This window comes from Falco cherrug, chromosome 1 (genome assembly GCF_023634085.1).
Source record: "Falco cherrug isolate bFalChe1 chromosome 1, bFalChe1.pri, whole genome shotgun sequence".
Lineage (NCBI taxonomy): Eukaryota > Metazoa > Chordata > Aves > Falconiformes > Falconidae > Falco > Falco cherrug.
The window spans coordinates 109,047,655-109,063,306 of NC_073697.1; the positions used below are offsets into that span (position 1 = coordinate 109,047,655).

Consider the following 15,652-nt stretch of genomic DNA (forward strand, 5'->3'; position numbering starts at 1 on the left):
CAGGAAATGTTCCAAAACAAAATCAGGAAGTGTCAGAGTACATAAATCCCTGTAATTTTGGTGTACTAATGTCACAACTATATAGGATCAAGGCCCTCTTAAGGAATATAAAAATTATAATTTTTTAATCATGAGTTATGATGGTTGTGGAAGTTTTAACATTGAATAAAAAGAAGTAGAAAGTCAAGTTGACTATATTTTAAAATAAAGGAAAATTCTGGATTTCTGTAACTTCTACCAGATTAATTTTGGAATAATGCTACATACAGAAAGTTTTAGTCATTGTTTTGTTGGGGCTAGATAAGGAGTATAGTTTACAGGTGACTAAAATTTTTGGCAGGCCCACTGATATTAACAGTTCCCAAAAAAGTAGGCTTGAGTTTCCTGGGGGGGACATTCCAGTAATTGTATGATATAGAGTTTCTCTGAACATTTGCTGAGCATTTGCTTTGGATGTCTCAATGTTTGTTATGCCAGGTTGCTGGGTACGCTAGAAATCTGAAGCAGTGCAATGGTAGATCGCAGTTACACTTGTAATCTGCACCTGCATTGGCAGAGATGGTGTATGTTGTTTGGTTAATCTATCTTTTTCTTTTTTCTTTTTTTTTTTTTGTATGCCTCATTTCAGTGGTGAATGCAGTGGTACCCTTGTGATTCTCTTGGTGCCAGAGGCTTATGGCACAGTGAAGCTCCTTGGATGCTTCTTGGCTCTTGAACAGATTTGAAAGGGAATTTTATTTGTAAAAGCAAAGACTGGGTATGCTAGCTAAGGATACATACGCATAGAACAATTCTTGCCTACTCTTAGCCTTGCTAATGTACTTTACAGATGTATCTCTGGTCTTTAGACTTCTGAGCAACTTTCCTCTTACAGTACAACCTGTACTGTTTTTGTACTGGGTACAAAACTGTATCGTATTCAAGACAGGCTTATCCAAGCTTGAGTTTTCATTTAAGACTTAAAAAAAAACTTCAGAAAACCGAAGTAAATAGTGTAAGAAATGTTTGGAGGAACTCTTTTGTATGGACACTGGCATGTCTCTCAGGATAAAGAGATTTTGACTACTCCTGTTACTTAGAGAGGAATTGTATGAGAACAGGCCCATAAAGAGGAAAGAAAGTCGGCCGAAATTCACAGTGAGACTTTGTGAACAGGATTTTTATCAGATCTCATCTCATTTACCTTCTGAATGCGACCTTGTTTCCACTGTAATAGCATTGAGCTGTGACAATGCGAACTTGAGCTTCAGTTCTTGTTGTTGTGGTTGTGCTAAGACTTAGAAACCATCAGACACTGAGAAGACCTGATCTATTTGGATTTTAGCACTTTTTTGGAAGAGTTAAATGTGACTTTCTATGGAAGAAGGAACAAGACAACAGAGTTATTGATCAGGGTGAATGCAACAAGCTGAAAATAAAATATTTGTGATCTTTAAGAAAATCCTTAATTGTGCAGCAGAGATTGTCCTGCTACCTTCTCTTCTAAAACCACTGTGTAATTTACTGAAGGGGACACTGTAAATGGAGCCTTTTGTGGATTCTAAGAGTACTGGGCAGTACATCTGTACGTTTTTGCTTGGTTTTGATGCTAAAATTTGAACTAAATGGAGATGCTTCAAATATGAATTTGTCTCTCCTATTGGGTTACATTCCTACCATGGGAGAGTCTCTTCTAGTGGCCACCCTTCAAAAGAATGTCCTACTGGTAGTTCATCTGCAGATTTAAATTGATGACATGTAGATTTGTCATGACTTAGTGTTTGAGTTACCAAAATAATGCCTTTTTTCATGTGGTTCTTGCACCCCAGATCTCTAGATTTTTATCTTGTAATTAAAAAATAAGCCAGCCTGTACGAAGTGTTCAGCTCTAATGTCAGTGGTCTTTGTAGTCTTAAATTAGGAAATGCTCGGATCAAGATGCTTATTGCTGCTTTTTTCTGTCAAACCTCTGGTAGTGTAACTTCTCAAATACAGGAATCTGTTGTTCCTTAATGCTTTGTAATATAGTTTTTATTTCCCTTTCTTTGGTCTCTTACTCTTTTCCTTTGTGTCAAATATCAGTATGCGAGTTGATTCCCTACGCTGTCCACAATGATTATATAGATCAAAATCTTTGCATTAAGTCTTTTAGCTTTTTCCACCTGTTGGATATGGTACCTGTTCCACAGGGAGTGTAGTCAGACAGTCCAACAGGCCATTAAAATTCTTCAGAAGAAAAGAGTTCATGTTATAATTACTTTTCAGTCTCAGTGTTTGCTAGCTGAGTAGAAGGCCTTATTTGAGCAGATGCTTCTATATAATTAGTGCTAGATTATCAAAACCACCTTTGTTGTTCTGCAGCCATCTCCTTGTCTTTTTTTAAAGTGAGGTGGAGTCCAAGTGAACCTTCCCAAGGAGTTGCTGACCTGTAAAGGTGTTGGCTCTATGACTAATACTCTGTAAACAGACTAATTTCAGGAGAAACATGACTGGCCAAACCTAGGTTTGCTTTGTTTGCTGTTGCATAAAGACCAGGTAGCAGAGTGCATTGTCTTTCTGCAGGACCACCCTAAAAGGGGTGGAAAATAGTATGCTTTTCTCAGTTATTGAGGATTATCCAAAGGAGTATCCAGCACTGTGGTCACTAAAAAAGGCTGACAGCTAACCCGTTCAGCTCATTCCCTTTTGTGTATCAAGCAGATCAAGCCATAACTGTTTGTCACAGTATAATAGTGTCATTCTTTAGCCTGACTTTTACTGAAGCTGATGGTGGACTAGAAGTTTCAGACATTTCACTGTCAAATATGAAGCTCTAAACAGCTTAGGCTGTTTTGAAAATTAACAGTAGGTGCTGATCTGTGTCTCTTGACACCTATACTTCTTCTAAAATCTGGCTTTCTGCATCCAGTCCCACTCTTGTGCTAACCTCCAAGAAGCACTTAGAACTAATTTGCATCTTCTTCATGAGTTGAATTAGTTATGTGCATCTGTTCAGTAGTGTTACCAAGCTGTCTTACTGTTAGCATCCTTAGAGGTTTAAGGATAGCAGTGTTAAACAGTGTGGCAGAACATGTGTAGGGATTTTGCCTCTGTGTAGGTATCTGTGTGAAAGAGCACAGAAGCACAAGTAAGGGTTGCTGGTTTATCTGTCCTAGTTTTCACTAGTTATGTTGTGCTTTTTCTTATGCCACCATGAAATGTCTGTTTCCTGTTAACTAGGATATCAGAAGATTTCTGGTTAGCAGGGAAGTTTGTTTAACTGTTTCATTTGCTTAGACAAAGGGGGTGGGGGAAAGGGCAGGGGAAAATAAAGGATTCCAATGCATCCAAACCTGAAATATTTTAATGAAAAAAGTATTTCAAAAGAGTCAAATATACAGTGATCCTTCTACTGTGTTGTATAGTCATCATTTCCCAAAAGACATGCCTAGTTCAGTCTTAATCGGTGTCAATATCAATCTCGGGATCAATGCTGGAGCAGGGTGAAAGTGATCTGCCAAGTCCCCTGGGCTTTCAGTTAAGCTTTGAGCTCTTACTGGCTTAGCCATATTTGGAGAATGGATTTTAAACACCAAGTTAATTAGGTTCTTGAAAACTTGACTTTGAGTTGACAAAAGACGACAGAAGCTGTGGCTAGGCTCCCTGTAACATACACTGCTTTATTGTAGGGAGTCAACAGAGTGTGCAATGGCTCCAAGCTAATACCATCTTTTCCGATTTGGCTGTGACTAAATTCAGATAAATGATGTTATGAGGTTATATTAATGCATTGTGTTAAGTTGGTCGTTGTGTGACTGGAAATCACCTAAGTGGTACTTTGGTACCAGAGTAATTTTGAAAATGGCACATAAAAGCTCCTATTACCTGGCTTGTAACACCAGCTTGTAAATCTGTTGTGAAAGTCGGACTGTTCAATTCAATGTCTAGTGGCATTCTAGATATCTTTAAACATCCCAGTTTGAGCAGAGGACAGGTCTTCCACAGGTGCTGTCAAATCTTTCAACTCACTGAAGGTATTTCAAATATACCTAAGGGGCACCTGAAATGGGACTAGACATCTGTATTTTGGCTTCCTACACTAGTTGTAAATCAGGTGGGATTAAGGTTATTTTTGGATAAGAAACTCAAAGTTGGATAAAAATAGTAATAGGACCTTACACAACCGAAACAGCATGTATGAGTATGTGCCTGCATTACCTCTCTGTTGCTGTATGTTACCAAAGCTGCTGTGGATCCTCAGCAAGACCTTGGCAAAGCCTGAGTAAGTGCAGTCATGCTGAATCCAGGATCTACTGAAGTCACAGCCAGAGGATAACCCGAAAACCAAAACTGATAAGAACCCATTTCAGCAAAACCACATGTGATAGAGCAATGTAAAATTGTGTGGGGAGGCTTAATAACTCTTTATTTACTATACAAGCATGGGCTGTTAATACTATCCTCTTTTTTTATTTTTTTTAATTGTATTTATTTTTAAATGCTTGCAGCCCACTTGATTTATACTAACTTTTTCCTCCAGGTATTGCAGGAATCATGTTTTCCTCTGAGGGCTGGGAGTTCTGTTCAGATGGTAAAATTCATTAAAATATCTTAGCAGGTGGGAACAGAATTCCAGAACAAAGGAAGAATCAGTCTTCTGTTGGGAGGGAGGCTAGGAGTTAGCCCATAATTTCTTATTGCACTCTCTTTTGTTTCACTATCCCTTTTTGAGGTACCATCCCTCAATGGCAAAGAGACACAAGGTAGTGAAATAGCTGGTCTGTTGCAAATGCAGGAGTTGGAATGAAGAGAAGTAGCAGTCCTAGAGCAGCAGATAATCATGAGAATACAATCTTGTCTGCAGGCAACAGTTTGCCTGTTTGAAACGTATGATTTTAATGTTGCAGAGTGCTATGAATAGCTTTCTTTTATTTCTTGTTATCCTGCCCTTGCAATTCAAATAAGTTATCCATTGTTTAAAAACATCACACCAAAGATGCATCTGTCTTAGTGCTTTAGTCTTACATGACTGAAATACTTTCCGAAATGAATCGGTGGTACGCATGCTTAAATGACCTAGCTGAACTCTTAAATGCAGGAGATTTGGTACCTACTTAAACTATGGAAGAATGAATTACTAACACAGACTCTTTTTAGTGTGTTGAAGAAGAAAATGTGTGTTTATCATTATTAGCTTAAGAGTAGTGATGATCAAAATTTAGGAAGAAAGTACAAAATGGAACAGTCCCTGTTAATTTGGTCTCTGGATCAACAGAAGCCCATGGCATTAACCTTTGGGTTATTAATATGTTGATGGAGGGAAGGATTAAGAAAAGGGCAGGTTGTGGGACACAAATGGCTCAAAGGCCAGAGGCAAATAATCTTGTATTGACTCCAGTTCTAAAAAAAATAGATTCAAGGCAGAAATCAGAACATTTCCAAAGGTGCTTCTGTGGTCAAGTGAAGTCACTTCACGACTGAGATTCTTCCTCTGTTCTGGGATTGGAGAAGCAGGTATTCAAACTCCTAATTATGGTTAAGACTGAAGTAAAATAAATGTCATTTCAAGGCTAGTGCTTTACTGGGAAGACAGTGATACGTCCTATCTCAGAGCACACGCCGTATGAAAGCAAATGAACTTACTGAATCTTCATTCCAAAATGTTATGCCTGTCCCCCCTGTGACTATGGTAAAACATTTGCCACCTGTTCTGCCTTACCCTGCTATCACTGTAATTACATAGGCCATGCTGCATGGACTTGACTTCTGAACAGCAGTCCTATGGGTTCCACCCTGGGGGTTTGCAAAATGGGTTTCTCCATTCCATAGTCCATTTCCTTCTGGTTGTGGATGCCCCTATGGGAGCTGCTGTGGCAGATGCTGAGGGCTTAGATCAAAAATAGATCATTATGTGGAAAAACTGAAGAGTAATCCTGATCTCTTCCTTCTGTGAAAAACATTGTAGCTGTGCTGAAAATGGGATTACAATGGCTAAAGATCATCATGAGAGGTCAACTTTTATCTCATTAAAGTCCCACTTTGTTTTTGATGCCAGTGGAAAGTCAGTGAGTATTCCCTGGCAGAAAGTGGTGCAAACAAAGCTGCACAGCAGGCTGCCAGCCAGGAGCTCCAGGGTCCTAATCCTTACTGACTTACTGTGACCTTGGGTGAGGCATTTCCATTCTGCTTCCCTGTCTTGTAACCTAGAGTTAGCAATTACATGTTTCAAAGGATTTGAGTTGAATAGCTGTTAATTTTAAAGCACTTTCAAAATTATAATCTCAGCATACATGTTAGGGTTTAATCCCGCAAACCTGAATAGCATGGCTGATACTGAAAATGGAGGACTTACTGGGCTCCAGGGCAAGGAACATGATGATGAAGTGACCTCAGTCTGAGCAAAACAGGTTTTCAGACAGTAACTCTCAGTGGAGTAATTCAGGAGTAATTCCCTGTTCTTCTGAAGTGGGAGAACACAAGCCGATTCCATTAGCAGGAGTGGCTGTGGGACTGGGAGAATGGGAGGTTAGGTATGGTGCAAAGGGAATGAGAAATGTACTGTTGGTCAGAAGTAGCCTGAGCTTGGATATGTGGGACAGTGGGAAAGAGGTTGCGCTCAAAGCTGGTAAGAGAATAGTTAAGCTAATAGGTTGGGCAGGGTGGATGAACAGTGAAAACGGGAATGAGGTGTCATAGCACCATTTTGACCAAACAGAAAAGTATGTAATGGCTTAGGGTTTTTTGTTGTTGGTTTGGTGTTTTGTTTTGGTTTTTTTTTTCCTGGAATGTCTCCTTTGAGTTGCAGGGCTGCTTGTTTTTCTATTCCTTGCTCAAAACAAACAGCACTTTCTAGGAAGTGAAGTTCCCTGTGATTCCAGCCACTTCAAGCAGCAGCGTAAATCAACTCTGGATCAGGTTGTGCAGTTTGGAAGGCCCATGTCTGTCCAGAGTCTCCCACAGACCGTAACCAAGGTGGGGTGCCGAGCTAATCAGGTCACCAGGATGCGTTGTACAACCCTAAATGTAATTCCTGCATAGTGGGTGCCTCGGGCTGTGGGGCTGGCGGTTCCATTTATAACTGCTACACTGCTCAATTTCAAGGTTATTCAGAGGGGGAGTCGCCCATAAAATAGTCTTTAGCATAGTGCTTAACTTGCTTTGGTGCTTTGTAATCAACATGCGTAAGTGTTCAGAACTACTTCTTTTCTGGGCGCTCTGTGACTTTTTAGTATTGCATGGCACTGTTTTGGAGAGTGGAGAGAGGAAAATACATACACACTTCTATGTGATGAAAAAAACCAGGTTGGTTAATGGTTATTGATGGATAGCAAATGCTTTGTGATTTATGACAAAGCAAGTCAGCAGAGCATGGAGCCTTGCAAAACACATGGGACATGGAGTAAGCTATGAGCCTGCGTTGATTGGCAAGCTGGTGAAGTACAGATAATCCGGGTTAAATATCCTTAATTGTTATCCTTCTGTATATGTCTTCCATTGCTCAGGATCATGTTGCAGTTGTTATCTGGTGACAATTAGAAGGACACTGGTGTTGCTATACCAGAAGTGCTACATTTCACTTAGGAAAAAGTGGTTTTCTTGGTGCTCTGCAATCTGTACCAGTGTGTCGCAGCAGCATCATTTCTAGTAACATGTATAGTACTGACCAGTCAGCACTACCCACTGCTTAGATACCCAGTCATGTGCTGAGCAGATGACAGTCATGCCATTGCGCTAGTTTGGTCATTGGGGGGCGGGGGGGAATAAAAAAAGAGGCACTTGGTTTGTCATAAAATTTTATTACAACAGTAAAAAAAAAAAACAACCCTTCAGATGGAATAAATGTCTAGGATGTAACAGGCTTTAAATCTACCCCTTAGGCTCCATGGAAGAACATCTGTGGCCATTTGTAATGCATATTTTACATTCTAAACCTGTAGTATGATTATGGCTTGCGTGCGTGCTGCTTCTCTACTCTGGACACTTGTCCTAGGGTATGTTCAAGAGGTGCACTCAAACAAGGCCTCGTGCGCTCTCGCCCGGACACCTGGGGTTCATCCCACGCGAACCTTTGCCTCTGAGCAAGGAGGAGCTGTGCTGAGCTGGTGTTTTTCCGCTGGAGCAGCACATAACATCACAGTCCATTCAATTTTCCTCTTGTCCTTCACCTTGTGGTGTTAGCTGCATTGACACTAAAAGCTTTGCTTGTCTGCAGAGCTCAGTGTGGACACGGTTTATGGGTGCTGGATCTTGGCAGCTGGGAGCCCTTGGGTTAGGAAATGGGATGAGCAGCGAGCTTGGGCCCTTCAGCTCTGGCAAGTGAAACGAGCTCTCAGGTCTGGGGTTGCACCCGCAGCCATTTGAGTTGCAGTGGAAAAACTCCCATCTCTGCTTGCCTTGCACTTTTCACTGGGGAGCCCGGAGCTGCCTTGAAATACTGGCTCCTCCAGCTGTAGATGACTAAATGAAGCTGTGTGGGCTGCTCACTGTCCCTGCTATCTCTTCCCATAAACACTGGAGCCTTTGTCTCTGGCCTTATCGTGCCCCTGCCATCACAGAGCCCGTTCTGTGCTCTCCTCCCAGCACAGCGCCTCTGTGTTCAGGGGTCTTTTCTTCAGCTGCTCTTTGTCTCCGGGTGTTTATTGTGCCTGCTGCAGAGTGTGTTTGTTTGGGAGAGGAGGAGGGGCTCCTGTTTGTGTGGGGTTTATAAACCTAGTGCATTCTTCAAAAGAGATGCTGAGCAAACTGGGTGGTGTTAATATTAACCCTTCACTGCCCTGTGAGCTGCACCGAGATTTCCTCAATATGAAAAATTCTTTGGGAGGATTATGAAGCTGCTTGCTGTGTAAGGCAGGGAGTCTGTTCCCACTTTGGCCTTAACTGCCTTTTGATTTTCTGTGAATCCTGCACATATGTATCAGCAAAGAGAGCCTCCCAAAAGTGAGGAGATGTAATTGATTCTAGGATTTCCCCCAGAAGGATTCTTGTTTTTATTGCAGACATGGGCTCAGTAGCCTTTTATGTTTGTATAACTGTCCCTTGCATCCTGTTTATGTGGCTACATCAGACAATATCTCTTTATTATACTATATCCCAAAACTTTATGGCTCTGTAATTCAGGGCTTTTCCTTTTGAGTAAGGTCTGGAGAACCGGAATTTCTTGAATTTATAGCAATGTAGTGGCATACAATCCCTCCCCTTTGGACCAGTTTCTTTTCTTTAACCAGCTTGTTAAAGGGTTAGGATGGCTCTTACTGTTTTTTCAGTACCCATGGTCCCATATTCCAAGAGACCTTTGGAAGATGAAGATCAGCAACTCTGAAACTTTATTTCCCTTGTAATCACATAATGCTTTGTATTAAGTTGGCTGGGGATGAGGGGAGTAAAAAACAACCACCAAACAGAACAGCATCAATTTTCTAACCTCCTTTTATTCTTCCTTCATAAGAGGATGGGAATTTATAACATGATAAATTCTTTCACCTGTGTCTGGAAGAAGCTGCAGCAACACAGTTGTCTTGGTGTTAGAAGTGCCAGGAGAGTTTTTTATTTCACTGAATCTGCAGTCAGCATAAATGTTTCAGACCTTTTTTATGATTATCTGTATAAAAGGACCATAATGCCAAATGCATGAGTTTTGTGTGATAAAATTCTCGTGATTAAAAACACATTGTTTTCAAAGGTGGTAGCTTTGTACTGAACTTTTACCCAGAAATTAATGGGTTTAAAATCAGCATTTCACAAAGTAATGTAAAGGGCTTTTTTATTTTTAATAATTAATATCCTGGTATTGGGGGTTGTGGTTCTTATATTGCAGAATCTATGTATAACATTGTTACACTGGGAAAAAGTTCAGCAGACTGTTCCTTTGCAGGGGGTGTGAAAGGAAGAAATGCAAAATAATATGAGCCTTTTGAAACATGAATCCACACACTCAGTCATGACTAAACCTATTCAAACACTCAGGTGTGTTTTCCAAGACTGCTCTAGGCTCTAGCGTTGTTGTCATGTGACTTGTTTTCTTTATGAACTAACTCAGTTTGCCTCATCTCTTTCTCTTCAAGGAACAGTTTCAGCTGCAAAGCGCACAGGGATTCCAGCACCCCGGGAAATATCATCATCTGTATCCAGAGAGAGAGCAGTGTTGCGTGGTCAAGCCAATACTAGGAAAACACAACCCAGCCCCACCTCTTCTGGTACACCAACTCCTACCAAACACGTGCGCCCCACTAGCAAGTCCAAGCAAGAGAATGAAACGGGTGACAAGGCCGTTCTGGAATCTCAGGTTAAAGAACTCCTGGCAGAAGCTAAGACGAAAGATTCTGAAATTACCAAACTCCGTTGTGAATTGAAGAAATGCAGAGAGAAAGGGTCGCTTAACGTTGAAGGAATGGGTGCTTCCAACCAAAATTTAGAAACCGTATCACCTGTTGACATTGATCCGTTAATACGGACCCTTCAGGAAAAAAACAGGACTTTTCAAAAAGAGCTTGCTAGCCTGGGAGAAGAAAATCGTGTTTTGAAAGAGAAACTGCTTTATCTAGAGAACTCTCCTCTCTCAGACACCACAACAAGCAGTGGAGGTGACAGCAGCCTCCCAACCCCAACTACTCAAGAGTCCAGTTTTGGAAGCCCATCAAAAAATGTGTCGAGAGGTGAAATGGATGAGCACAGGCAGCATGTGAATGGAGGTGCGCTGCGTAATTCGGGTTCTTCCAGCAGTGACGTAACTAAAGCTTCCTTGTCACCTGACGCATCTGATTTTGAACATATAGCAGATGTACCTTCCAGGCCAACATCCTCCAACAGCAACCACTTCAAAGGGTCCAAATGTTCCACTACAGGAAGTTCTCCAAACAATATTAGTGACCTTTCTGTTGCATCGCTTACAGAGAGAATACAAAAAATGGAGGAGAATCACCACAGCACAGCGGAAGAACTACAAGCCACTTTGCAGGAGCTGTCAGATCAACAGCAAATGGTGCAGGAGCTGACAACAGAAAATGAGAAGCTAGCGGAAGAGAAAGCTCTCCTGGAGACATCCTTTTGTCAACATAGAGATAGAGCAGAACAGCTGAGCCAAGAAAATGAGAAACTAATGACTCTTCTCCAAGAGCGAGCCAAGAATGAAGAGAGCAGAGCTCAGGAGGCGAAGGTCCTCGAACTGGAACAGAAATGTGCAGAAGTTCTTGAAAAAGCGCAATTTGAAAGAGAGAAATTGCTCAACATTCAGCAACAGTTAACCAGCAGCCTGCGAAGCTTAGAACGGGAGCATCAAGATGCCCAGCAGGTGATTAAAAGCCTGAGAGAAGAAAATGAGAAGCTGCTTAAACTTGTAGAAGTGGAACAGCAGAGCAACAGCACAGTGACAAAAACTCTGGAGGACTGCGAAGTTGCCTTAGAAGGTCTAAAAATTGAGAATGGCTCTCTCAAAACCCAGTTAGAGAGTGAGAAACAAAAGGCTGCAGAAATCAATGTGATGGGATGTACTACTGACAACTCTGAGGTGCAAGAGATGCTGAAAGTGGCCCATGCAGAAAAGGATCAGTTAGAAGCATCTTGCACTGAGCTTAAACAAGAGCTGCTGAAGGCAAACAGTGAACTGAAGCATGTTCAGGGTCTGCTGTCTAAGGTAAAGGAGTAACAGCTGTAAAGTATAATGGGTATTTATATGTCCTTCCATAAATAAGTAATTGTTGAGCCACTGATTGTAAGTTTCCAGGATTTAAATTGCATGAATTAGTTTTCAGTGGAAGCTGCTATATACATGTTTTCACAGGAATAACTGTTAGCATAGCTGTGTTTGTAAATTCAAAACTAATTTCCCCTAATATCTTCTGCAGAATTTACCGTTTTAGTAGATAGAAGTGTGTTTATCAAAATTGGAGCAAGGAACTGGCCAATAAAAAATTACTTTGATATTATGTGAACAAATAGTAGTGAAAATCACTTGGTAATCCAGATGGAGAGAGAAGAGTGTGAGTAGTTAGCAGCAAATATTAAATTCTGAATAATTAATCATGATTAATTAGTAGTGAACTAATAGGCATCATTGGTCATGAGAACACCAAGGACATGAGCTAACGCTCAGAAACGTATTTACAACAGCATGACTAATGGTGCGTGGTCAAGCTCCAGATGAGATTATTTTCATAAAACTAGAATATTTCTACAAAGCTGACAAGTGTTCTGTTTTGGCATACGTAAAGTCATGGCAAAAATGTGATTTTATTTCAGAACAATTTTTCTCTGCCTCTTTTACTGGTTTGTAGCTTTGCTCCAAGCAAGCTTAAGTCAGTTTTCTGTGTGTTCCTGGATGTTCAGAAGTGAGCAGCAATGTGAGGCATCATAGAACATGTGTTAATAAAGCACAAACCAGTGATTATGTCCCACCGTTGCAGAAAGAGTGATGATCAGTGTGTGCAGCCCTTCCTGTATGGATCACGAGAAGAATGGTAAAATTGGCTAGTTGCAGAAGAAGAGGGTGTTGCCAGAAAAGCACCTCCATGATCTGAGTGATTTGGAAAATCCAGATGTCCTTTCAGCTTAAATAGGTGACCACAGCAAATAGTTAGTCGAGGGAGCTCTCAAGTGCTTGCTGGAGCTGCAGTTTATGAAGAATAAATGAAAAACTGCTGAGTGCTCAGACTCTGTACCAAAGTTTTATTGCTTGGTTTGGAAACCACAGATTTCCTCCTTCTTACTTCTCCTTTCCCTTGAATTAAGCTGTTTTGAATCATTGGCTATTTGTGACACCCAAACAAGACCACAGGCTTCTGTAAGGCTGCCCTTCAGTCAGGCTGTGCCAGTGCTGCTCACTGAATTGGCAGCCAGCACCTTGCTTTTCCATAACTTGCTCACACTCAGAGATCTCCCCCAAAATGCGGAAACATTGATCTGTGGGCCTGAGCCAGCAAACTGAAGTGCAGCAGATTCCCCCTTCAGTAATTCCAGATGTCCTACATCCAGAAATACACTTATCTGCAGTAGCTAGCTCTACTACATATGTTTTCACAATCCATTGAAAGTGCACATGGTAAAAGCAGCAAAAATGTTACTGGGGACAAACTGATTGTAGTCTTGGCCCTAAGGTGGTGGTATCACTCTCATAATGTGATATGTGAATAGATGCGGAGCTTTCCAGGAATATGATTCCTCTCTGTTCATTACCTGTGGAGAATGGTTTGGAATTACAGTCATCATACAGAAAATTTAAATTCCTTTGTAGCATCTTGTTTTATTATCATTATTATCAGGAAAGAAAACTGGAATTCATAGCTCGTTTGTGTTTCCTGAAACTGTCTCATTTGCATTGAAACTCAGTTTATACACTGCTTAGAACACAGGTTCAATTCTTAAGTCCATGAGATGTCCAATAAAATCTCTAGCGAGCAATATCTGTTAAGAAATAAAGACAGACTTGCAGCTTGCTTTCCTTCCTTCCAGGCTGAGAATGAGTGTGGTCAGCTGAAGGAGTTATGTGACCGGCAGGCTGAGCAACTGAGCAGAACCAGCCAGAAGCTGCAGGAAAAAACATCAGAGAATGAAGCAGATATAAAAAACCTGAAGGAGACCATTTTTGAGTTGGAGGACCAGGTGGAACAACATCGTGCTATAAAACTTCACAATAACCAGCTGATCAGTGACCTAGAAAGTAGGTGGAGCTGAAAAAAAGGACCTAAGTGAATTTATTCAGGGAGCTCATTTATAGCTGCAACAGGGAGGAATGAGTTCAGAGGCCATGAAGATGATCAGGGGGCTGGAGCACCTCTCCTGTGAAGACAGGTTGAGAGAGTTGGAGTGGTTGAGCCTGGAGGAAAGAAGGCTCTGGGGAAACCTTATAGCAGCCTTCCAGTGCTTAGAGGGGGGCGGGCTAATAATAAAGATAGGGACAGAATTTTTAGTAGGCTCTGTAGCAACAGGACAAGGGAAAATGGCTCTAAACTAAAAGAGGGTGGATGTAGATACTAGGAAGAAATTCTTTACTGTGAGGGTGGTGAGGCTGGCCAGGGAGGCTGTGGATGCCCCATCCCTAGAAGTGTTCAAGGCCAGGTTGGTGACAGGGCTTTGGGCAGCCTGGTCTAGTGGAAGGTGTCCCTGCCCGTGGCAGGGGGGGCTGGAACTAGATCATCTCTAAGGTTCCTTCCAACCCAAACGATCTTATGATTCTATGATGTGTGACAAGAGCCTCACTTTGGAAGTATTCCAGTGCTGGCTGGTCCTTTCTGTTCATGCACGAAACTCACTATTTTAACAGTTAGTGCTATAGAGATAACATCAGAGACAGTCTTCAAGCCTCATTCTTAGCGAAGGATGTATTGCCCGTGCTAGAAATGGGAATTATTGGCCCTTTCAAAAGCTCTGGGGAAAGGTGCTGGGAGCAGGGCTGCTTCTGTGTCACAGAGGGCCCGCTGCCACCTGGTGGAGCAAGTGGCGTGTTTTGTGTACCAGTGTCGCCCCAGTGCTCGGGGGGTCTGCAAGGTAAGGGGCCCTCCACATGTGGTTCTGAAAACTTCAAAGGGACCCTACACATATGGTTCTGTAAACTTCAAAGTCTGGTTTACTGCCTCAAAATAATGACCTGTTTCAAAGATGTTGGGGAAGTTTCAGTTTAGTCTGTTTAGTGGCATTACTAGAAGCAAAGCTAAATAGGCTGCTCTGCCCTCCCATTTTCACTTTTCACCCTTGCCCTTATGTGTTTAATAATCTTTTCCCTTTTTTACTGTTCCTAGGTAAAGCAATGAAGCTGGAAGAACAAAAGCAAGATGCAGAGAGGCAGCTGAAGGCTCTGACTAAGCAAATGAAGGTAAGGCTTAAACTCCATGACAAAGCTAAGCTGAGCTCTTACTGCAGTCCTGGATTTGAGAAGCATAGTATTTTTCTAGGACAATTGTAGAAAGTTCCTCCTAAATCCCTTCATTCTCCATTCTCTTCACTCATTTCTAGCTGTTTCTTTTTCTGTGAAGGAAAATACAATACATCCTTTGCAAATTACTTTTGCTTTTTCTACCTATGAACTTCTTTAGAACAGCCGTTCCTGCTTTGTGAATAATCTGTAGCCATGAGCTTTTTTCAGCAGCAGTGCTTGTAGTAGTATCACAAGTCTGAATGATCAATAGCTATAGGAAGAACTTTAATTACATTTTTTTTGTACTAGAGTGGAGAGCTTAGCATTGGTTTCTTCTTTGGCAATCAGAGTTGGTACTGTGTAAAGAGGCAAGTATTTACTTTGACCTCGACATCATCTTGAAATTGTGGTGAAATCCTGGTCGCTTGTGGTCACTGAAATGGAGATCAGTAACTAAGTGCTCAGCTCAAGTAGGTACATTTTTACAGCAAACAGTTTGGGGTTCTAATTGCTCTTTCTAGGAAGATACAGAAGAGTGGAGGCGTTTTCAAGCTGATCTGCAAACTGCAGTGGTTGTAGCCAATGATATCAAGTGTGAAGCCCAGCAGGAGCTGCGTGTGGTAAAGAGGAAGCTTCAGGAGGAAGAAGAGAAGAGTGCTAGACTCCAAAAGGAGCTGGATGAAGTGAAGGGCAGCAACAGGTTGGTTAATTACAAAGGCCAAGATTTGATATCTGTGACAGCTAACATGCATGCAAACAGTGCTTTGTCAATAACTATTCATTGGCTTGGATGTGCATGTTGTCTGTTTTTAACTCTTCTGACAGATTTTGTTGTCTCTTATTCTAAGA

The 15,652-nt window shown here is 41.5% G+C and overlaps 1 protein-coding gene across 6 annotated transcripts in view; it reads left to right on the forward strand.

Moving 5' to 3' along the window:
* The window catches only part of SPECC1 (sperm antigen with calponin homology and coiled-coil domains 1), an 89,224-nt gene that overhangs the window by 34,988 nt on the left and 38,584 nt on the right, over positions 1–15,652 (forward strand). For all 6 annotated transcript variants that reach the window (XR_008733529.1, XM_027806463.2, XM_027806462.2 and 3 more), the window contains 4 exons: positions 10,020–11,587; positions 13,402–13,609; positions 14,688–14,761; positions 15,325–15,503. Coding sequence is in view for 5 of the 6 variants with exons in the window: in XM_027806463.2 (XP_027662264.2) it covers positions 10,020–11,587; positions 13,402–13,609; positions 14,688–14,761; positions 15,325–15,503 (2,029 nt within the window). In the remaining variant the exon portion in view is untranslated. The remainder of the gene's footprint in view (positions 1–10,019; positions 11,588–13,401; positions 13,610–14,687; positions 14,762–15,324; positions 15,504–15,652) is intronic.